Source organism: Pimephales promelas, chromosome 16 (genome assembly GCF_988280905.1).
Source record: "Pimephales promelas chromosome 16, fPimPro1.hap1.1, whole genome shotgun sequence".
NCBI lineage: Eukaryota > Metazoa > Chordata > Actinopteri > Cypriniformes > Leuciscidae > Pimephales > Pimephales promelas.
The window spans coordinates 24,644,899-24,670,397 of record NC_142784.1 but is presented as its reverse complement, the minus strand read 5'-3'; the positions used below and the strand labels follow the sequence as shown (position 1 = coordinate 24,670,397).

General features: G+C 37.0%; 1 protein-coding gene across 1 annotated transcript in view; it reads right to left on the bottom strand.

The window, feature by feature from the left end:
• The window catches only part of med13b (mediator complex subunit 13b), a 36,603-nt gene extending 11,924 nt beyond the window's left edge, over positions 1-24,679 (bottom strand). The window contains exons 1-15 of the mRNA XM_039681407.2: positions 23,976-24,679; positions 18,133-18,367; positions 15,574-15,742; positions 12,900-13,045; positions 6,991-7,188; positions 6,214-6,408; positions 4,601-4,760; positions 4,368-4,475; positions 3,558-4,262; positions 2,246-2,462; positions 2,127-2,154; positions 1,923-2,044; positions 1,496-1,580; positions 733-914; positions 444-643 (exon numbers count right to left, since the gene is read on the bottom strand). Of these exons, the coding sequence (XP_039537341.2) occupies positions 444-643; positions 733-914; positions 1,496-1,580; positions 1,923-2,044; positions 2,127-2,154; positions 2,246-2,462; positions 3,558-4,262; positions 4,368-4,475; positions 4,601-4,760; positions 6,214-6,408; positions 6,991-7,188; positions 12,900-13,045; positions 15,574-15,742; positions 18,133-18,367; positions 23,976-24,044 (2,819 nt within the window). The 5' untranslated portion in view covers positions 24,045-24,679. The remainder of the gene's footprint in view (positions 1-443; positions 644-732; positions 915-1,495; positions 1,581-1,922; positions 2,045-2,126; positions 2,155-2,245; positions 2,463-3,557; positions 4,263-4,367; positions 4,476-4,600; positions 4,761-6,213; positions 6,409-6,990; positions 7,189-12,899; positions 13,046-15,573; positions 15,743-18,132; positions 18,368-23,975) is intronic.
• Positions 24,680-25,499: the final 820 nt, after the last annotated feature.

Below are 25,499 nucleotides of genomic sequence, written 5' to 3'. Positions count from 1 at the left end.
TAGTTTTGAGAAAAGCGCTCCGATATGGTAGAAAAACATCTCGGCATTAAAACAGATGCAGGTACACATTCTAATAGTTGAGTGTGCTTGGTATCGACGCTCTGGGACACATTCCTCAATTAAGGCTGCACTATCATTAATATTGAATGGCTATTTTGGGCTGGCAGCTGCATGGACTACAAACAGCAGAGAAGACTGTGTTCAGTGCTTGTTAAAAACCTGACCCACTTACTTCAACCACCACCTGCACCATATACAAGAATCCCCCTGCTAAATAAGGTAAATAAGGCCTTTTAGGCTTCCATACATGGCAAAAAAGCTAATGCTTGAATTACTCAATGCCTCAATGTTTTGTTTGTTACAAAAGAACAAACATGTAAAGAGTGTGAAGCATTAAAATCTGTTCGGGAGGAAGAAAATCCCTAATTTCCTGGTTGGTGTACCTGTCCTTGTGGAGGAAGGTCATGGCTGCCATTGGCTGCAGCATCTCCAGTTTGCCGACTGTCCAGCTGGGCCGGTAAACGCACTCTTCTGGAAGCTTGATGGGAAGCAGACACTGGCTGGGCAGCATCTTCAGAGGGGCGTAAAGGGAGCAGCCGATGAGGGCTTGGCAGGACTCGGTCTTAAACACGTAGGAGAAGTCCTGTAAATATGAGAAAGAAACAGATACTCGCACCAAAAAAATGCCTATTTATGAGAATATTCCAGGGAATTCACAGCCTCAAGTTCTACCTTAATCTCTGAGGGTCTAGGGCTACAGAAGCCCTCCTCCACCTCCATCTTGAAGTTCCCGCTGATGGCCCCATCCAGAAGAGACAGGCCAGCCGCTGACTCTGTATTGCCCATGTTTATAGGAGAGTAGCCCTGCTCCAGTGACGGAGGGGTTGGGAACATCTGGTGCAGGTCTGCAGAGCCTAGATCAATAAACACACACAATGAAGGAACAGAATAATGGCACTATAAATAGAAAATAGTTAACAGATGCTTGTCAGTAGCAGTGTCAGTCTGTGAAGTCGTGTGCAGTTCTAGAACACTTTTTGAGAATTTAATTTCAATAAAATTGTTTTTAAATGATACAAGTAGGGTCATTTTAGTATTATTTATATATTATTACAGTATATACTCTATTGGGTTGATCAGTTTCTTATTTAAGTTTTTGCAATAGTAATTTCAGCACTTTGACCATAACAAAGTAAATTAGAATAGTTGCCTTGGCAACTAATGGAAATAAAATAAGTTTTTCACCTATTATTCACTTCTCTTTTATTAGCTTTATTTTAATTAATGAAAATTATTTTCCTCGCACACATACACACGTATATTAATGCTAATATTAGCCAATAACCAATATGTGGCATTCTTAACAAATAAAAATATGAACTTATTTACACATTCTAAACCAAACTGCTCAGACACTTCCAGTAACAACAGTATTTAGATCAAATTTATGAGTAATGATGTAGAATCAGCAGGGGTTATGATGTGGAGCACATACAAGGCAGGGGGTCAGGCGCTGCAGGTTTTGGATCTTTCCCACCAAATTTGTCCTCTGCCCCACCAGCAGCTCTCCTGGATCCAGGCTGTTTGGGGTAAGACAAAGACAGGGTCACTTTAACTGCTCCACTGATTCCCTAGTTCAGCAAATAAAGAACTTTAAGAGCACCTAAGCATTTTTCTAATGAGGCATGAGATCCAGGAACAAAGTGAGAAACTACAACCGACCGCTCTCTAATTTGCCACTGATATGCATATATCACGATATCCAAAAGATTCATTACTGTTGGGGGCTTCAGAAACTGATTCATACCAAAAACTGACAAAAAAAAAAGTGTTGATTTACACTGTTTAAGTTAGAATAACAAGGCCTTTTTACTTTCCACATTTAGACAGTGGTTACCTGGCGAGTTCATAAGAGTACTAACCGTCAGGTCATCCTCGTCAGAGTTAAAGAGGTTGTCCAGGTCATTAATGGACACAACCAGATCGGTCTCATGGATCAAGCTGGTGGTAGGAAGTGGTTTACCTCCACCTGATCCCTGGGCATCTGTGTGCAAACAAGGTGTGTTCAAAATCTAGACATTTCCAAAAACACTAAAATATTTTATTTTGCTGAGGAAATAACTCACCATCAGAAGATAAACTGTCATCATCCCTCTAAAAGTACAATAAATTAATTAATAAATAAAGTTTTGAGAAACGCAAAGAAACATTTTTTTCTTCTTTCACAAGAGAATTACTTTCTGACCTTATTTCTCTTTCCGGTCTCCCTCTCGGTTCCAGGCTTTTTGTCTTTATCGGAGAACATAAAATCCTCGTCTCCTTCCACAAAAGCGTAAGGATCAGATTCTCGCTCCTGGTTTTCACTGCACACAGCTGCAGAAAGGTACTGGTTTTTCTTATGTTCGTACATCTTCACCAGCTCTTCCGACACCTTCAGAGGCCTTTTGGAGGAGGACATAAGCCTGCAAAAAAACACCCAGAACTACATTACACCTCTAATAATTAGAAAAGAATGAGTATTACTAAATAACTTCTAAGTTACACCAATAATACTTTTTTCATCAGGTTGCTGGAATCTACCATTATAACAATATTTACCATGATAGATAGATTAATTACTTAGTATGGCATTTAGCACGACTGGAAAAATGGGTCAACGAAAAAAAATTAAAAATTGCTGTCAATCCCAAACAATGACTATGAATGCAGCCATCATTTGTATAACTATATGTATAACGGATGTTATACATATATATATATTTATAACATTTGTATTTTATGATAAATTGTTTGAATAAAATATTGGAAGATTAATCACAGAGGTTATGGTTGTTATTCATTGATAGGTTAACTAAAGGATTAATCGACTGATTAGAAAATATTTTTAATAATTGTAAAAATAATCAATACATTAATCGATCATCAAAAATGTATGTTAAATTGATCAAAAGTGACTATAAAAACAATCAAAATTGTTCTATTAATCTTAAGATTTCTATTTCAAATAAATACTTTTCTTTTCTTTTCCTCTGAACTGACACAAAAAATTTACACTTTTTTTATAATGAAGTTTCAAATAAACAATACATAAAATTACATTTTTAAATGATAATATTATAAGTTATAAACCTGCACTATGGCCAGAAATAGCCATTAGCCACCTAATCAAAACATCAGTCGTGAAGCAAAAACTTGAAATTAAACTCTTTAGAGACACCGAAGCAATGACAACTGACTGTTGACAATCTGTTCAAGCAAAACAGCATTAGGTCACACAGAGTGCACTACAATAGTGGGAAAGCAACAGGAACCAGTCTTCAGTCTCTCTGCCTCTACCATCAACTAGTCGAAAACATGTTTTCACCAATTACTTTTCAGCAAAGCTGCCTGATGTTATTGACAACCACTGAAGCAAACAACTTGCAAAGGGCCAAAGTTATGTTCTTTGTGGAAGCATAACTTGCCTTTTACACTACATAACTAAGATTTAAAAAGACTAACCAATTAAATAAGTAGCATAATTGCCACAATTTAGTGTAGAAGGCTAAAGAACTTACTCTGTAACTGAGATAACACCGTCCTGGCTTCCGGCCCTGTTACCATCCTCAAAGAGCGTGACCACAGGAAGATGAGGTGTGTGGAAATCTGCATTCTTCCCTCCAGGCACCCTAAAGTACTTCCAGGGGTTATGCGACATGTCCTCGTTGGGGTTAATAGCAGAGCCCATGTATACGGTGGCTTCTAGGGACTCTGGGTATGGAGGTGGGCATGCTAAGGGCAATGGGTCTAGTGGAGAATCATCTGGGGGTTTCTGGGGCACCAGGCAGGGCTCAGAGGAAGGAGGATAGAAGTGTTGGTGCAAGGGCGAGGAGGAACTCTTTAGGCCGTCATTGGCATCCTCTCCACGCTCGCAAGGGTGCGGGCTAAGCGGCGGGGGCTGAGGGGAGCCGGTCATCTCGTCAGCTGAGCTGTGCAGCATTGGGGTCTTGCTGGAGGTGACGTCGGCATGGAGGAGGCTGGGGTAGCGGCTGTCCTCGTGGCCCTGCAGACAAAGCCTGTGAACACCCTCCCCCTGCTCCAAGTTAGGATGTTCTTCACATAAAGAGCTACGGTGGTGGAAGGGCGTCTGGGGCCTCTTTTGCTGCTTGTCCCCCTTCTCAAGCTTCTCAGCCATCTTATGTTTGGTAGATGGCTGAGGAGGTTGGCCAGCAGATGGAGGAAGTCCTGGGGTGCTACATGCCCGCTGTTTCTGGTTCTTAAGCCTGGAGTGAAAAGCGAAAGATTGAAAGATCAGTCAGCTTTAATTCATTCACAAATAGAATTTAATTACAAGTAATTGGTTGCAAATGTGAAGCTTTTGAGCATACCTTGAGCAACTGCACTGTGACCTTTGAGATGACTCTACAAAGTCCCAAACAGAAGCTTTGTCCGTTTCTTCCTCGCAAGCTCCGTTAGACATGGTTGAAAACTTTCTCCTGCAAAAGGAAACCATACCAAATGCCTGAAGTTGCTTTGTTCATACACAATAATAATAATAATTTCCCATTGCTAGGTTATTTGCTCTGGCTGATTAGTAAAGCTGTTGTTTTTATATTCATACTTGTTCTGGGCTCGGTTAACATTGCACTCCTGCCAGACTCGTTCCACCATTTGGCTGGCTAGGCGGCGGGGGATCTTGCCACCGTGATGACTGCTGCTGTCCACGCTAAAGGCGCTTGACATAGCTGAGAGTTTCACCAACTTCTGGGCAGGCTGAGAGACTGCAATGGGAAAAAACTTACTCAAACATTGCATAACTAATGGCTTTAACAGCAACTGAGAATGCAAGTGCTTTTGATTGTCCCTGGTCTTATCCATAATTCATCATTAATTTTAATACAAATTAATAAAAGATTTTTTGTCTGACACCAACAAAAAACTATTGGCTGATTCTGATATAGAAATTTGTTAGTTGCTCTCTTATTTGTAATGAAAATAGATTTGTGTTTTGATCATGTTTTAAACTAGCAAAAATGATGAATTAAGGTATTAATAACACTGGCTATTTTATTGATGCATCATAAATAATTTCTATTGAACATGAATTGGATCCATTTAACATTCAAAAGGCCAACATAAATACATGAAATAAATAGTGCTTTTCAGGTAGGTCTAACAGAAGTTTTCAGGTACCTAAGGTAGTCATAAAATAACAGAATATTCTTCACTGTATGAATTAAATATATATTTATCCTTAATAAAGTTATTCAGTCCAGAGTAGTGAGCGATTTTGTTTTATTTTTTGTTGTTTGATTAACATTATAACACAGGAACATTAAGCTGAAATGGCCACATCACCCTTCTCAGATATATCGCGGCAATAATTGTTTCTCTAAGATCAAATTAAATTAAAATTACATTAAAGGGATAGTATATAAATCCTGTTCATTTTCTCACACAAACCACTTGTTTCGTGTTTTAGGCCATCAATGTGTACTTACATCATTAAATCATGATTAATTTGGTCTTTTCTATGCATGCTCTTTGAGGTGGTAACCATAGGCCTGCATTAAATGACTGACAGACAAGAACAGTTAGATCTAAAAATATCAAAATTGAAACTACTGCTGAAACAAAGACACCTACATCTTGGATGCCCTTGAGGTAAGCTAAAACATACCAAAAATGAATTTCAAAGTGGACTATCCCTTTAAATATGGATTTGTTTCTTAAAGGAACGCATTGCTTCACTTCAGAAGGCCGAGCATTCAGATCACTTCAGTTTTGAGACACTTCAGTGTCGAGCATTCAGATCATGAATGGGTGAGCTTTAATGGACTTCCAAAGCCAAACAGCCATTCATTCTTATTATCAAGCTTGGAAGCGACATGACATTTTTTAATATAACTTCGATTGTGTTCGTCTGAAAGAAGAATGTCATATACACCTAGGATGGCTTCAGGGTGAGTAAATCATGGGAATTTTCATTTGTGGGTGAACCAACCCTTTAAATATATTAAATAAAATGCATTCAAAATATTTATTCAAATATCTCTATATAAAAATCTCTACTTTATGCTGTATTAGGACAAACATATAAATAATCACATAACCAAAAATGTTTCCATTAAATCTAGTCCAAACTAGGGGGAATCAACTTATGTAGTACCTTAAGTTAAGCATTTTGAATATTTTCTCATTTATTCAGAAAAACTGAGAATGAAGTAGTGGTACCTGCTTGAGCCTCCTCAGGTGAAGTGGGAGGAGTCAGAGTGACTGAAGAGATGCCAGTATCTCCATGGACCATCTGACTGTGATGACCTCCTGAGTAAGAACCCAAGGAGGTGGAAGAGCTCACCATGGCCATTACCGGGATGTCCGACTGGGCCACCAGCACCAGGTTCGCTGGATACACCATCCTGACCCCAGCTGCACCGCATTAAAAAAAAAAAAAAAAAAAAAAATCACTCGCACAACAGATCATTTGATATTACCATGAAATCACAATGGGTGGTTTTCAAACGGAAAGGTGCATCCTAAAAAGGATCTTCCATTTCGCGTCCTTCATTCGACCCGTTCTGAAGGATGTAAGGCTTTAAATCACCCACAATCCTTTGCACACATTTAAATTCACAAAAATAAACTGACAGAAAACTAGTCTGTACTGAGCTCGTCTGAGTTTATTATGAAATGTAAGACAAAAATAATGTTTTCGAACATAGATATTATCTTTAGTTTTGCTGTAAATTTAATCCAAACACTAAACTGACAATAATGTAAACAACTGGAAGACCTATTCACTGTACTGCATTAACGAAGTATTTTTTCAAAATTAAGTTTTAATAGTATTTTCATGTCCTAGCGAGCGGGAACATCTGTCTCATTCTAGTGTTTAATCGCAGAGGACGACACTAGCCTATGCCTAAGAAGGACATAGGCTAGGATGCAGGTAGGATGCAGCCTTCTGTTTGAGAAATACCCAATATGAGCAGCTGATCGTTTCACTCTTACCAACAACAACTTCAACAGCAGCCAAGGAATCATCCTCCCAGTCAAGGTCATCCATCTTGTCGTCAGTGACCTCCTTGGTGTTGGGGCCTATGGGATAGAACTGCTTCCATTCTTCGATTAATTTCTGGGTCGGTGGGTCTGACAGCTTGAAGGACTGGCCCGTCAGAGTCCCACTCAAACCGTACGGAGAAAGGATCACTGGGGTAAAACAGGCAGCACATGGAAAATTGTGTCAATATAACTGCAAGATTGATACTTCTATGTAAAGTCCCTGTTCACTTTGTGGTAACATAAGAACAATAATTTGACCATGAAGTAAGCCATAAAATGAAAGTCAAAAGCTCTGCCAATATTTCAGACTGACATGTTCACACTAGATCTGAAACAGGACGATAAAATGCAAAGAGGAATTTCCGTTTTGAAGCATCATGAAACATGATTTTGGAAGTTAACTGATATTTCTCATAATTATTCATGATACCACAATCAAAAAAAAGCTTAAAAGTTATTGAATACAAGTGCATTCACGTTGCTGATGCACAGAACAAATTCAAACAGATTTGTGCTTTTCATTTCTAGACATACATTACTTATGCTTTATTCATGCTCATCAACGCTTAATTTATTTAATCAAATATATAATAAACTTGTGAAACAGTATTACAACTTGAAACCATTTTTCACTTGAATATACTAAAAAATGTATTTTAGTGGAAATCATGATGTATGTTTTTCATAAATGCTCATAAGAACAACATTTATTTGACGTAGAAATCTTTGAAACATTATAAAAATGTATTTACAACCACTTTTGCAGAATAAAAGAATACATTTCTTTGAATTAAAAGAAGGATCTTAATGGCCACAAACAATTTAACTGTGATGTAAATTGTCTTTTTGCAAAATATTTACAATTAAAATAATATATTTGAGAATGTGAACTGCAGTGTGCATTTTTGGCAACTCCATTAAAGCAAAATGAAAGTAACTAGAGCACAAACAGTTGTTGCATTATCTCCACTCCTACAACTTCAGCAGCTCTCCACACCTACAATTCCACACTATTCAAAACTGTGGTGAGATCTGATCTGCACTGAAATGGAAAACGTTTCATGACTCTTTAACAAACCAAACAAGTCAAGTGAAAACTTGGCATGTTCCCTCCCTACATGGGTATGAGTAATAAAAATGAAATGCAAAAAAGAATTAATGTTTCTACTAGGCTAATTAAGCACAATTGTGAAAAGCAAGAATGATACTCGTTTTAAGCATTAACAAAATGCACTAGCTAGCTACATTACCAGTAATTTTCCATGAAGATAAGCATTACTTGAGAGGATGTTTGGCCCCAGAATACGAGACAATAAAATATGAAGGGATAATAAGAGGGAGTGTACTTGGCATTAAACATCATTGCTTTTGCAAAACCATCTAACAAGAGTCTAACATAAGCATGATTGCCCTCTGGGAGACGGTTAATGAACTAACACATGCCAGACAACTGAGCACAAGGCCTGTGAACAAGCTCTGCCAAAGTCAATCTTCAGCCATTACAGAGACAACTGGAATAAAACAAAATGAAATCACTCTATGATGACTGTTTGCCACTTTTAATGCAGCACAAACAAGCTTTAGATAAAGATGTCATCGCCAATCTTGAGGAACCAGAAACTACTCTTTCTGAAGTTCTCTTTTTTAAATGTTTCACTTTAAATGGAAAATTGTGCCATTATTTATTCACTTTTATGTTGTTCCAAACCTGTATGAGTTTCATTCTTCTGTTGAACACAATGTCGGTAACCAGACAGTTGACAGCAGGGAAAACAATATTATGGAAGTCAATGGGTGCCGTCAATTGTCTGGCTATATTCTGTGTTCAACAGAGGCAAGAAACTCATACTGGTTTGGAACATGACCATTTTTATTTTTGGTGAACAATCCCTTTAAAGCTAAAGTCCGGAGTATGTCCTCTTTGTCGCCATCTCTGTTCGAAATCTGAAATTGCAGTCATTCGCGAAATTATCAACTTAACATGAATTGTACTTCAACACCCTCGACACGGCACAACGCGAATGAACACAATATTTGAGGAGAGTGTGTGCGTCAGTCACCGCGCCGGTGTAGATACTGGCATTCAGAACCACAGATTATTCTTTTTGGAAGTATGATTGACCAACATAAGAATTTTCACCGGAAAATGTCATCTGAACTTGTAAGAAACTAGTCCACTTTTGTTCTGGTTCTGACATTGCAGTAAATCACGCTGATTAAATCCAACAATCGCTTACAAGTAATCATATCAAACCATATACTTTGTTCTCAAATTGTTAATGATGTCAACAACGTCAGCATTGTGTGAATACATGTTATTTCATGATATACAATTTGAATTCATTGAGTTGTAGGTCTTATATGCCTGCCATTTTATTAAATAATCAGTTTTCATGAGCTTGAAATATTATGTATTATAATTTCTAAGGGCCAGAGCATCTATTCTGTTTTTGAGCAATTTTGTTGCTCAAAATTAGAAATGTATTAAATTCCCTACCTAAATCTTTAAATGCCTTTTTTTCAAAATTAGTTTGTCATTCTCCAGTACAAACATCTCAGCCTATGTAGCACCTATGTGCACCAAACTTTCCAGTTATACACTTAGCAGTATTCTGAAGATATTTTCAGAGGGATTTGTAAATAAATCATTCCTGGCCTGATTTATGTGACATTTTTATCAAAAAAATATGGCGAGTCTATGGACAGTATATTTTGATTTCCTAGATAATGAAAGCATATATCCTGAACTTTTTTTTTTTCATCTTGTGTGTAACAAAATGAAAACAGAATTTTGCACATGTTCAGATCTATCTACCAAAAATATATGCAAAATTATGCATATTTAATGAGATAATACCAAATTTGAAATTAAACATACAAATTTCAAAAACGTATAATATATTTTTTTAATATACTTGTGTAAGTAATCAACTGAGGAAGTTTCATGGGGATATCTATTATTTCAAAATTTTACCCTATTCATATATAGTGTCTCGCCTGAAGCCCTACAAAAACTCAGGTGTGACTTTACGATCGTTTTTGGCAGGATGTCATCAACAGATCAGAGCTTAACTCGTATTTAACCCTGAATCCTCCTTTTTTCAAAAATAACAGCATTTCCAAAGGTTAATTAAGGAATGACGTGGATTAGATATAGAAGAACAGGTTGAACAGAATCACAGATGTATTTTGTTCAGGATAAAACATACTGTTCCAAGCGGTAATGCAAGTCACAAGCTTGTGAACTCAGCACCCTGGAGGGAACGGTGGTGATGTAACAAAGCTGAAAACAGGAGAAGTACTGAATCTGGAAAACACCTCATCAGGGCCACAGTGCGGCTACACTGAGATAATGACTACCACAAGAGAAGCAGCGTCTCAGAGGTGTTAACATGAAGTAGGCCTTCCATTATTGCGCCCTTGAGCAGAGGAGAAAACGTTTTTGCACTGACAAACCACAAAAAAGACAGCAGAACAGAGAGGAGAGGGTTTGTCATCTTTTCAGTTTCAACAATAAAGCGTAAAATTCCCTCTCAAGTCTACTGCCATCATGTGCTTCACGGTGAACAAAACTTTTCACTCTTCGTACAAGTACATCAACAGAACTGTGGGACTTATTGAGAAATTAAAAAAGAAATAAAAAGAGTTTAACAGGATTTTTTCTTTCAGGTCTGGTCCACATTACAGCTTATTCTCGCCAAGATTCAGAAACGTGCCACATCTGATTGATTTTCCTACTTAAATCTGATATCGGACTATAAAAACCACGAAATATAGGGTTTAGGGTCAGTAAAATTATTTTTTATGTTTTTGAAAGACGTCTCTTATGCTCACCAAGGCTGCTTGTATTTGATAAAATAAAGCCAATAAAATACATATTTTATGAAATATTACAATTTCAAATATCTTTTCTATTTGACATTTTATTTTAAAATGTAATTTATTCCTGTGATGAAGATTCAGCATCATTACTCCAGTCTTCAGTGTCACATGATCCTTCAGAAATCATTCTAATATGCTGATTTGCTTCTCAAGAAACATGTATTATTATGTAACATATTAAAAACATTTGTGCTACTTAATATTTTTGTGGGAACCATAACACATTTAGGATTCTTTGATGAGCATAATATTAAAAAGAACAGCGTTTATTTAAAATCTTAGAAATCCTTTGTGAAATTATAAATGCCTTTACTGTCACTTCTTCAATTTACTGCTTAGTTAAATAAGTATTAATTTCTTTAGAAAATAATTCTTACTACCCCATACTTTTAAATATTTCATATTATATTATTATTATAAAAAGAAAGGATATTCATTTTGAGATTTGCTCAAACAACAACAGGTAATGAGCTTAATCAACATGGTATCAATATAATATATCATGAAAGAATCCTTATTTTTGTGTGCAATATAGGGGTGGGCGATATGGAAAAAAATATCATATCACGATTTTTTTAGGAAAATCACGATCACGATTTTTTATCACGATTCTTTTTCAAGTTGGTTTTAATATTTTGCAAGTGGCTGTTCATTACAGCCAAACTAATGTCCTTATGTTAAAAACAAAGCCTTAGGTAACAAAATAAAAAAGAAAGGCATACATTTAGGCCAGTGGCGAAGATAAAAATCTTTGTCATTATTTTATTTGTTATTAAAAAAATAAGACAAGATAAACATTACACAAATTAATATTGAAATTAAATAAATAGTGCTTTATTTTTCAGATGCAGTAGGTGTATTTAGCAGTAGCATTGAATAAAGTAATTAAATTAAACAAATATGAAATTAAAACACTACAGAGACTTCACTGAAAAAATTTATTCTCATTAAAGCTACTATTAAAGTTCTCAGTCAGTGAGTGATTTTCTCCTTGTGTTTTTTTTTTCTTTTACTAAAAAGATTTTTTTACTAAAAGATATTTTGCAATTTACTCTCTCAAGATGTTTTAAACCCGAATAAGTTTATTTATTCTGTTGAAAATAAAAGTTATTTTGAATAATGTGGGTAACCGAACAGTTGCTGGTCCCCCTATAGTTTTTTATAGGTTCTCTCCTGGAAGTTAATGGGGACCAGCAACTGTTTGGTTACCCACATAAAAAAAAAATCGTTCTTTTGTGTTCAGCACAAGACAGAAATTAATACAGGCTTGTAACAACAATAGAGTGAGTAAATAATGACAGATTATTATTATTATTTTTATTTTTTTTGGTGAACTATCCCTTTAAGGACGTGCGGCAGTACTATTTATTCCTGTCGCTTTTAGACCAGCACGCGACGCCTTTAATATAGACGCATATTACACCCGATATTCTCTTAAATGTTTGCTTTCACTTTAGACATAGCCTGTTTATGTAAACATTGTGTGTATTTAACAGTATTAGCATAATAAGACTCGAAAGATAATTTAGTCCAGTATTCAGGCGCTGTTTGACAGGCTTCTAGTGCCTGTGATTGTCGTGGGTAATTTATGCGGTCAGGAAAGCGCACGTTAGAACAGCGCATCAGCGCGTGAATTAAATGTTTAACCGGCAAGGCTTATGCAAATAATGAACTTTTGTGAATTGCAGTGTCCCGTACCTGTTCATTAACGTGTGATGTGTATGCTGCGTCGCGTTGTACAGTTGAGACGGGGCGCCAGAACTGAACTGACAGAATGCACTGTAACACGATACTACGATATTTATTCAAAAGCAGATCGTGGAGACATTTTAATCGTCCACGATTAAAAATCGTCATATCGCACACCCCTAGTGCAATATCCATTATACAGGTTATGCATGTCCTGAGATTGAGACTACAACAGCACGTGAAGCACTGCAGGTTTCGTCTGGGCCTACGATCAGTGATGCTCCTACCTTGAACTGAGCTGCTGCTCTGCTGGGCCAAAGTCAGGTGCTCCTCACTCAACAGGTAGACAGGCTGGTGCTGGTTAATCTCCACACTGGTGCACACGTTACTGTCTCCATGTACGAAGAATGTGAAGGAGCAGGACAGGTGTTCACTGAAGAGAAAGAGGAACAAATGGAGGATTAGTCTAGGATTCTGCACAGCCTGGGAGAAAGTAGCACGCTTCCTGGAGGTCTCTGGGAATGTTGTGTTGACAGCTGAGGTCTACACAGTGTGTTTACAGGCGTAGTGTCCTGAGAGCTGCCGTTAGTGACTGAACCTTGACCAGGAGTACTATGAAAAGAAATACTAGTATACCATTACAAGTTCAGAGAGTCATCTATTAACTTCAACTTTGAAGTTTTATAAAAAAAAATACTTTCATTAAAGTCTTGAACCCATAATTAATGCGTCATACTCTGACTTGCTTTGTAGCACACATTCTTAAAGTTAACAACCTAACACCTGTGAGCGTGTGACCTGCGGGGTATAGTAAACACAACAGCTGTTACTGTGTAACCAAACATGCAGATGATGAGTGATCAAACTCATGCATTCAGGAAATATCAACTAAACCTACTTTTTTACAGAATCCTTAGTTCAATAGAATTGTTCCAATTTATATTCTCCATATGATTTTTTTTTTTTAAATTGATTAATTATAACAAACTTTCATTTGAAGCAAAAATCTAAAATAAGGGACTGAATAAACTATGCAATGCTGAAATATAAACAATAGGTAAAATATAAACAATGGGTTATTAATCATAAATAATAAGCATTACAAAATACTGTATATGTTTTTTTGCAATTGCATAATATACAAAGAGTAGTCTGTTTTCCATGGTGACAGCAACTTCTCTGATAGGTGGTTTTCTCCTCAAATATATTTTTTTTAAATAACTTAGAAACACAGACATGTAGCTTTTTCAGATGCAAGTCGGCATGAAACAAAAATTCACCTCATCTAAACCCAGGAAGACTTATTTATTAGTAAAATAAAGCCTGTGATAAGCATAAATTTACTATACTTGTTCTACAACATAAATTACACACACCAGCCTACCTGTCAAATGCAGGCAAATATATACAAACACGCATGCATATATTATATATATATATATATATATATATATATATATATATAAAATAAAATGGGCACAATATTTTCCACCCACTACAGGATTGATTTTGTAAAGTTTATTTCTATTTCTGATCACAATTGGCTTGCCAAGTGTTTATAATAGGTTTGAGGTCTGAATGTGGATTTGGGCTTTTTTTTTTTTTTTTTGAGCTCTAATGATCCATGACAGGTCTGAATTTTAACAATAACAAACATTCCAATACAAAATCTATATCATTTCTGTTGCACCACAATTATAGATATTAAAGACATTAACAATCTCTTTGATGGCATTTACAATTTGACTTTCCAGAACTTTACAGTGAGAGGCTGGGAGCATTGCCTCTTTGCATGCCTGAACAGTGTAGTCCATTCTCATTCAGAAACACCAACACAGAGAACCACAACTTCCTGCCTTTAATCCAACAGTGCACTCGCTCACTGGAGTGATCGAGTGACGGCCCCTAGTAACACCAGGGAGTACAGTGCCAGCATCACTTTGTGCAGTGCCAGGCACGAATCAGAGAGAAAAGAAAGAGAAATGGGAAGTCTGCATTCCTCATATATCTGTTAAGTACTCTTACGAGTGTACACACTACCACTCAAAAGCTTATAATTTATAAAGAAATTAAAACTTTTATTCAGTAATGAATGATGCACTAAAATGATAAAAAGTGACAATACGTTTCTAACATTACAAACTATATTCCTATTTCAAATAAATGCTGTTCTTTTTAACTTTCTATTCATTAAAGAATCCTGCTTACTTATCCTGCTCAATGTCACATAACAGCATTCAAGCTCCCTTGTTCACAGAATAATAATTAAAAAAAAAAAAAAAAAAAAATCAAAGCACCAGACATGCTTAACCATATCAATGTTTATCAGGGAAGAACTCTGGATGTTTGGCATATTTTTAAGTTCAGGCAGAGCAGAACAAGTGAAAGCGAAATGGTGGTTCCTGTTGACCTACCTAGTGTGAAACCACAAAGTCAGTGTTTTGTGAGAAGAGTAAACTCTTCATTAAAACTTCGACAGAGGAAACAGCTAGACTTTCCAGCTCTTGCATCCTTAACTGACACAGATTGCACTGCACACATGCACCCAACAGCAGGAAGCCATATCCTCCAACCCACAGACATACCACAACACCTCTGCCCTGAGGGAGCCAATGACATCTATGTAAATTAGACCAATAAGTAGATGGACTGCATCTTTCGCCCCTCCCTATAACATATTTCACTTAAGACAGGAGCTTCATTGGAATGATGACACGCTTTGGTGGAACTCTCAGAGTATCCCAGGAGGAAAAACAACAATATTGCTGGCTTCCCCCCACAAGGATGCCAACTGCCTGATGTCACTCGTCTGCTGCGACAAACAATGAGGATCATGCTGTTAAAAGCGGCAGCTTACGGCATATATCCACATCGCTGGGCATGAAAACACACCAGGTTATCACCATAACAAACAAGCTGCACAGCCACTGTTTCAATCAGCGGTTTGCACGTGTCTTTTACCTTTTGTTGATGGGCTTCTCATCCTTCTCATAGGGTTTGACGAACCACTTGCCGATACGGATGAAGGATCTGTTCATGAGGCAGCGTTCCAGCAGGTTATGAATGGCTTTGAAGAGCAGCGTTCGGCACTCGTAGGTCAGGCCGCTGTCCCATGAACCGTCCTCATTACCTGTGCAACACAGACGACAGATTAGTACTCTATCACAGGGGTTTTTTTTTTTTTCATTGAAAATGTTTAAGCGGTCGGCCGCTAAAATTAATCTGTCAAAGGTTTCTTTGCGTGAACACAATGTTTAAGAATCCGTTCAACACTGCTCACAATGGCAGCGTTTTTGTTCAATGCGAGTTCCTTTCATTATAACCAACAAAGTATCAAATCACAATGTCAATAAGAGATTCATTGCACAGCCAAGACAGCTTCAGTGATTATAACGGGAGTTTTCACAAAAGTGCAGCTTTGTGTACCTTGAGTTGTAATTGACAGCTTCAGTGAATATAACGGCAGTGGTCTTTCCTCAATTTATATGGGAATATGTATTTTTCATGCAGCTAACTACACATTGCAAAGTTTCTGGATTGACAACCATATTTAAATGCCAATAGAAGCCGATTGACAGTGACAACCATAGCAATGGACGGAACAAAACAATCTGATACTGTATGCAAAAGGATCTATGCAATAAATCTTGGAGCTAAAAATGCAAAATAATAGACCTGTTGTTCATTTTATTACTCTCTCACTGAGTTCACTCTCAGTAAATTCATTTTTTTTTTTTTTTACATATAAACTTAGTGATTTTTAAACACAAAATAGTTTGAAGCACTTTGTTTTTATTTATTTGAATTATTTCAGGAATAAATAGGATAATACTGTTTTCTAAACTGTTTTTTGCATTTATTTATTGTCAGTACTGGGCTTGCAGTTCACATGTGTTGGGTAGTGTGTGTGTGTGTGGATGGACGTGTTCGTACGCCACAACCATAGACAATTCGTGTCCCAAGAAAAACCCTGTATTATATACTCAACAGCTGCTGGCCCAGTTAAGTGCCTAAACATCACTTTTAGTTAACCAGAATGCATCCAATACTGACAGAAAGACACTTTGGGAGACCACACATATGTGAGACCAGTGATAATGTTGGCCGGGCATTTTATTTTTATAAACATTTTATCCAGTCAGAAAAATATTCACTAACTTCCAAAAATTTGGGGTCAGTCTAGGTGACATATGACTTTCTTTAAGACAAACACAATCCAAGTTATATTATAAAATATCCTTGCGAATGCACAGACCTCCATTACTGTAAGCTAGTGATTACAGTTTATAAAGTTATAATTATGGATATTTTTCAAAAATGCATTGCTTTGCATCAGAAGGCCTTTATTAACCCCTGGAGCCAAAAGGATAACTTTTATGACGGACGGATGCGCTTTTTGGGCTTTTTCAGCTTTACCACAACAGGGATACATTACATTTTAAAATGTATTACAATTGAAAACATTAAAAATTCTTCTCATTATTAATATTTTACTTTATTTTTGATCAAATAAATATTTCCTTGGTGAGCAAAAGAGACTTTTAAAAATCTTACTGACCCCAAACTTTTAATTGGTAGTGTATTTATATATATTTTTTTTAATGTTAGGTTAGACAAAATTATTAGGCTTTATTTGCAATAATAGCAGGAAATCATACAAGTTATACAACTGTAACATGGCATAAAGGGCAAATATTGATTTACTTGATGCTTCTAAGTCGATCTTCAAATCATTTTTGCATTTATCCCAAAACATCACCTACGTTAGCTAGCAATGACAGCCCTGGTCTGATAGGTCATTGTTTCTCAACCTGAGGATCCACCTACCAGAATGTTTAAGATATTTCACTCGTGTTAAACAGACATCTCAAACCTTCTGAGAGGTGGGGGGACTGTAGTTGAGAAACATGGTGATAGGTCACATGACTGTAACATATACTGTCCCGAAGCTCAAAGTTATTGTTGACTCCTGCCAACAGCTCTGGCTTGAACCTCCCAATAGTGCTTGTTGTTGAAAGAGAGATTTTACAAGGGAGCAAATTTTTCAAAAAAGCAATTTTACAATACAAAACATTGATCAAGCCATTACGGTAATAAAGGTGGATCAGAAACATGTTTCATACTTTAGACTTGAGTTTCACCTTTAAAAAGAATTGAGCCAAGCCAGCCACTCTAAATAAGGATTATTAACTTTAGTAACCATAGTTTCCTCTTTCATATATGAAGAGCTACTTATATACTGAGTAGGGTCTTATTTGTTATGCAGTCTCGGAGCAGACATACTAAAATCCTTTGACATTGAAATTAATGCAGCTAGCAAACTTCAACAACTGAAATAACTAGTCTATGACTAATGTCTAGAAAAACCTACAGTCTACCCACTGATTTTGCCATGAGAAATTCAGTATCAAGCCCCTGACAAGCGAAATATCATCTCTGACTGCATGCATTTTTTATTCTGCATGCACATGCGTTATGGTTCGGAAGATGTGTGTCAGTTTAACAAGGACGCAGACGTACATGATAGGTCATGGTGGACGAGCTCGGCAAAGTTGGGGTCGTCTCCCCACCAAAAGATCCAGAGCTCCCGTCGGCCCGGGGTCTGGTGCCTCCGCCACACGCTCAGCACGTCTGCCTTCAGGCAGCGACTGAAGCTGCACAGGATGGGGTCCTCCTCCGTCACCGGGAAGAGGATGGGGGACGAGGTGGGGCCCTGCCATACAAAACACTTCCATTTAATCCCCGTGAGGTCAGCCTGAAGGCAAAGAGAGAGGGAGAATGTGTTAGAAAAATCCATCATGTGGGACGGCTTAGCAGCAACCAGTGATAAAGCAACAACTCCACTGGGGTTAATAGGCATGCATATGCAAAAACACAGCCAAACTGGCAATCTAAGTGTCTGATTGTGCAAGTTTGATGTATGTGGGCATGTAAGAAGAGATTCTCTGTGACTAATGCAAGATGACGCCATCTAGCCATGCCCATGAAGCATCATGAATCAACATATAGGCCTATTCAAGTTCACTGTAGCATTAAGCTCTTAATAAAACAGACTTTTGCTTAAATAAAAAGCCAATTTGATAAGTCTCTGAAAACTTTTCTCATATGCATCATTTGCTCATCCATTGCTCATCATTCTACAATTTAGGGTACATTTCATGTCTATGGATGATGAACAGTTTTCTTCATAAAATGATTTATCATTTATAAAAATCATATTTTATCTGTTACGGGAAAATACATTATTTTACAAAACAAATGTTATGAACCCTATTTTATTTTGCTTGAAATTGCCTTGAATTACTTAAATTACAATTTTGACATTAATTCAGTCTCTCAAATTATAAAAATATCAAAATGGTGTTTAAAGATTAAAGTCTGCATGAAAAGGAAATTATGATCATCTTTTTTCCCCTTATTGTGATGTAAATCTGAGTGAAACAGCTTCTAGAACAACAACAAAAAAAATATAGGACAGGTGGCAGGTTGCTGGAAGGGAAGGATTGTCCCGCCCTCGAAGAGGACACATTAATAAAAAAATATGATGCAGAGATAAATCATTTCTAATAAACAATGCAATACAATAAACATTATATAAAACCTAAGAATTGTACATTTTGATTTCATGGTGACTTTAAGCAGAGGTGTAAAACTGAAGAAATACATAAACTGAAACTAATAGTAATTGAGCAAGCATATTGTTTTGTACTTTTTTGTTGATGTGAAATGTAGACTCACTTATAGAATTAAAGCTGCAAGCAGCATTTAGCGGGGTTCAAGCAGTTTAGGCCTTTAAGGCCTTTAAGCACAAAAGCATCAAAAGACATTAAGTTTTAAGTTTTAATAATGGCAATTTACTATAGGGTATACATTGTTTTTAATATTTTTAACAATTATAGCGCCACCTATAGTCCGATCTCCATGAAACTTTGCATGCTTGTTGAATACGTTATGACACATATGCTCATCAATTTTTGTGAAGTTCTGACTTTTCCTTTAGGATTTTTCAGGCTTTTGGGTGCATTTTGTCATGCCCCCTTTTTTAAATGACCCTGTTATAGCAAAACAAATGACAAAGTTCAACTTTTTTTGATAATTATTGATCTAGAGAGTCCAAAGAATTGTCCCAGACTGGTCTGGTTCCGATCGGGCAAAAAACCAGGGACTAGTTCGCAAAAGTAAGTTTTTAACATATTCGTGAATTTTTAACGAACGATTTGATTGACAGCAATGGTTCTTGAGGCAAAGTTGTTCAGCATGAGGAGATCTATCAATTGATATACATATTGTGGGGGTGTGTGCAACACCACGTGATAACAGAGCCATAAAACTCGTTAGCGCCAACTAGTGGCCGATTTTTTTCAAAATTCTTACAGACCTCTAGGGCCATGAGTCGAACATGCCCATCGAGTTTCGTTCCGATGGGCCTCCGTTAACCTTGTCTCACAGGTGCTCAAACTTCATTGGCCGATGGCGGCCATGTTTTTTTACATACGCCAATGTCCTCATAGATATACATGGGGCCTTGGTCCAAGACACTGCATACCAATTTTCAAGTCAATCGGACTAACGGTCATGTGGTCATAGCCCTTTTTATGTTTTTTTCATGTTATAGCGCCACCTAGTGTTCAATCGTCGCTATTTTTTTACTGTCACCTCAAATTGAACTCGTACACATGTGTACCGAGTTTGGTGAAGATATCTCATTTACTTCTTGAGTTATAGCCAATTTAGTAAAATAGGCTCCTCCCACAACGTTTATTTTGCTTCCCCTAGCGACCGGAAATAGAAATTTCAAAATTTTTTTGATAATTATTGATCTTCAGACTCCAGAGAACATTTCTGCACTGGTTTGGTTCCGATCGGGCAAAAAACCAGGGACTAGTTTGCAAAAGTAGTTTTTCGACAAAATTCAAAATGGCGGAAAAATTTCCATACCGGAAATGAAATCGGAGATATACGTTTTTTTCGTCAGGTGACCAGCTTTCCAATGATATAAGACACTTGAGTGTACGACTTACGGTCTAGGAGTTATGAGCCGTTTCGCGCAATTGGTCGCTATAGCGCCACCTATGGGCCAATCGGGCTCATAATTTGATAACCTCTCCTCGATTTTTGTACTACCATCTGACAAAGTTTCAGAGCTCCAGCACTTACGGTTTGGGCTGCACGATGCGTTTTAGGGGAGAATAATAATAATTAAAGCTGCAAGCAGCATTTAGCGGGGTTCAAGCAGTTTAGGCCGTTAAGGTCTTTAAGCACAAAAGCATCAAAAGACATTAAGTTTTAAGTTTCAATAATGGCAATTTACCATAGGGAATACATTGTTTTTAACATTTTTAACAGTTATAGCGCCACCTATAGTCCGATCTCCCTGAAACTTTGCATGCTTGTTGAATAAGTTATGACACATGTGCTCATCAATTTTTGTGAAGTTCTGACTTTTCCTTTAGAATTTATAGGCTTTTGGGTGCATTTTGTCATGCCCCCTTTTGTAAATGACCCTGTTATAGCAAAACAAATAACAAAGTTCAACTTTTTTTGATAATTATTGATCTAGAGAGTCCAAAGAATTGTCCTAGACTGGTCTGGTTCCGATCGGGCAAAAAACCAGGGACTAGTTCGCAAAAATAGGTTTTTAACATATTCGTGAATATTTAACGAACAATTTGATTGACAGCAATGGTTCTGGAGGCAAAGTTGTTTGTCATGAGGAGATCTATCAAATGCAATTGCATTTCGTGGGGATGTGAGCAACACCACATGATTACAGAGCCAAAAATCTCGTTAGCGCCAACTAGTGGCCGATTTCTTTCAAAATTCTTACAGACCTCTAGGGCCATGAGTCAAACATGCCCATCGAGTTTCGTTCCGATCAGCCTCCGTTAACCTTGTCTCATAGGTGCTCAAACTTCATTGGCCGATGGCGGCCATGTTTTTCGAGATACTCCAATGTCCTCATACACATACATGGGCTCTTGAACCAAGACACTGCATACCAATTTTCAAGTCAATTGGACGAATGGTCACATGGCTATAGCCCTTTTTATGTTTTTTTCATGTTATAGCGCCACCTAGTGTTCAATCGTCGCGATTTTTTTTACTGTTACCTCAAATTGAACTCCTAAACATGTGTACTGAGTTTGGTGAAGATATCTCATTTACTTCTCGAGTTATAGTCATATTAGTAAAATGGGCTCCTCCCACAACGTTTATTTTGCGCCCCCTAGCGACCCTGAATAAAAATTTCAACATTTTGTTGATAATTATTGATCTTCAGACTCCATAGAACATGTATGCACTTGTTTGGTTCCGATCGGGTAAAAAACCAGGGACTAGTTTGCAAAAGTAGTTTTTCGACAAAATTCAAAATGGCGGAAAAATTTGCATACCGGAAATGAAATCGGAGATATACGTTTTTTTCGTCAGGTGAATAGCTTTCCAATGATATAAGACACTTGAGTGTACGACTTACGGTCTAGGAGTTATGAGCAGTTTCGCGCAATTGGTTGTTATAGCGCCACCTATGGGCCAATCGGGCTCATAATTTGATAACCTCTCCTCGATTTTTGTACTACCATCTGACAAAGTTTCAGAGCTCTAGCCCTTACGGTTTGGTCTGCACGATGCGTTTTACGGCAGAATAATAATAATAATAATAATAATAAAAATCAATACAATTACAATAGGGTTTCAGCACTTCGTGCTTGAACCCCTAATAATAATAATAAAAATCAATACAATTACAATAGGGTTTCAGCACTTCGTGCTTGAACCCCTAATAACATTTCAAACCTACATAATCTGCATTAAAGGTCAATTCACACAACTTCAGACTCAGAGCCAGACCTGGATTAGTAGTCTACAAGCAGTTTATCCAATATGTCCACATAAATATGAGCTTTTCATACAAGGAGGAAGTGAAATAGAGCCTGACAGACAGGAAACTTGTCATGAATAAGTATCAGTAAGGCTCAGTGTTTAAAGATCACACTACAACCACAAATTGAAGAAACTAAGTAGGTGTATATAAGAAAATAGTCTCATATTCCTGCAGATAACACATATAAAGAGCAAAAAGCTTTACTAGATCTCAGCCAAGCCGATAAATAGACTAGATAGAAAAACAAAGCTAAATGGCAATTATAACATGCCCTTTCTTGACAGTTCACACATACTGTCTAAATATCAGGAAGGATACAAAGAGATGTGAAACATTACCTCAACTTTTCTAACTGATAGAGATCACCATTCTTGCCTAGCGTATTAATCACTGTACATTAAGACAATTTCTTATATTACAAGTTTACTAAATAGTTAAGTTTATATATGTAAATATCCTCTAGTGCGCATATATTTCCAGAACAAAAACACCTACACTGAATAAAGCCAGGTTAAATTTCTTAGTTTCATTTTGCTGACATGGGCCTATTTGATTTCTCTTTTTTCCCCCCATTGAAAATACTGTCAATAGCCAAGGAAAAAAACAAATTAGCAACAAAATGTTATATAAATCAGGTGAATGACATTTAAGCAAACCCCTCTTATTAGATATGCACAAATAAAAATGATGTTACTATTGTCTGTAATTTCATTTTCCCATGTCATAATTCACATAATTAATACTTTTTTAGCTTAAATTATTGATGAAACCAGAACAAACCTAAATGTACAAATATTTTCTCTTTCATATAGCAAATGTTTTTACAGAGGAGATTTTGGAAATCTCTTTCATCACTCAAATCAGAAAACACTGTCAACAGACTAAAAAAATAATTAACAGTGTTTTTAGGAATAAAATGATATATTAACCGGGTGAAAGATACACAAACCCCTCTGCAAAACCTTCTTAATATTTATAAAACTTGCAATGAAGAGTACATTTGTAACTAATTTTGAGAAAACAATATGTATTGTGCATAAAGATAAAGCCTGCTAAAATAATCACTGAAATGTGTATTTTTTGGATGTTTACTTAATACTAGCCAAAAAGAAGAGATGCCATGAAAGCAAAATAGCCCAAAATCTCAAAATTGGCATAAAAAGTATTCCATTGATGATGTTGTTCAACATTCTTAAAGTATTTTTCCTCAGAGTAACTTCATAAACAACAACTTGCAGCTTGTTCCGACCAGTTAGATGAGCAAGTGTTTACCAACGTTAGCAAACACGACCTAAATAAAGCAACAAAGCCGCAACTAATGCACCAACCTCCGTTCACACAACACAAACCAGAATGTCTAATATATATTTATAAACCAGTAGCAGTTAGCGGTTTAGTTCGTATTAAGATCAACAGGCCTCAATTTGATTGACTGGCCGGCTAAAAATGGCTTCTGGCCCTCAGTCAGTTGATCTCTTACCAGACAGAATAGATTGGAGTGGCAGTCCTCCAGGCTCGCCCCGTTGGGTACAAAACAAGAACTCATCATCAAAGCGCTGCCCGGTGAGCCATCCTCTCTTTCAGATCCCAGGAACAGATAATGCGATGGCTTTTGGACCGGGTCTCCGTCTCTCGGACACAATCAGCAGGACGGGTTCGCGTCCAGCGAGCTAATTAGCTTAGCTCAGCTCTGCTATTACTCCGCTAGAGGTTACTCACTTATCAGAAAAAAATTGCGCTAAAAACTTCCTGCGCACATTTACCATGATCCGCGATGAGACATTGTTCTCCCCCCAGATTTGTTACATCAAATAATACGTAATTACAGAAGTCCGAGGGGGTAGGGGGGTGATTTCAGCCCTCCCCCTTTAGCTTAGCATAGCATCAGGCTAGCTGGGGTTAGCCTGGCTAAGCGAGGCAGCAACAAACAGTTCAAGCCAAAATAGTTCAGCTTTAAATTTCTCTAAAAATCGCTATTTCCTTTCCAAGTCTTCGCCGGACTGCCGTCAACGGCTATTCGCGGGGAAGCTGACGATGGAAGTAAACCGTTCTGATTAAAAAGTACAGTTAAAAGAGGCACGACTGTGCTGTGCTCAGCTGTGTCTCACTGGTTTGTTTGAATACATTGGTCGCATCCTTTAATGGCGGCCACAGGGACACAACTCTACTACACTCTCCAGTCTACTCTACTCGGCTCCGATTGGTAGCGCTGCGACTCAATAGAGGAAAGAGTCGATCCTGGATTCCTGAAAGCTCCGAACGAGTCGACTCACCAATAGAGCTGTCAACTCTTTTTAGGGCTTTTTAAAACTTTCAGATGCAAGGGACACCCAAAATATGACCATACTCATGCTAGGGACCACCATTCAAAAAAACAAAACATAATTATAGTTTCTGGTGTAAAAAAACAATATATACTGTAAAATATTATTATAAATGTGATTATTTTAGAAAATTATTTTATTTTTAATTTCCATTAAGCCAACTATTATTATGTTGTTGTTTTGTTTGTTTTTTTTGTTTTTTTTACAGTACAGTACTGTACTGGTACATGTTATTTATTTATTTTTATTTTGATAATTTTCTATGTAATTTAATCTGATTTTTTATTTGTTCATTTGTATATTTTACTACATTTCTTTAACATTTCTACAGACCCCAAATCCCTTCCATGTGGCCCCCTTGGGGTCCCTGGATACCAGTTTTAAAACCCACGGCTTAAATAATCTTTGCACTGCAGTGAAGTTGCAGTATTTCTACAATAAAAACAAATACATTAACAGTCAAAATATTTCTGGCCCCCTTCCACGCAAAGCTAATATTATTTTATTTATCATCATCATGATATTAGCCTACCATATATATAAATCTACAATAAGATCATATTTGAATTATACATAATATCATGATCTTGATCTATATGTTCTGCTATTGTCCATTGATTAAGGGCTAACAGTTTTTAAAATGTGCAAAATGTCATATCCGTATGCACAAATTAAACCAA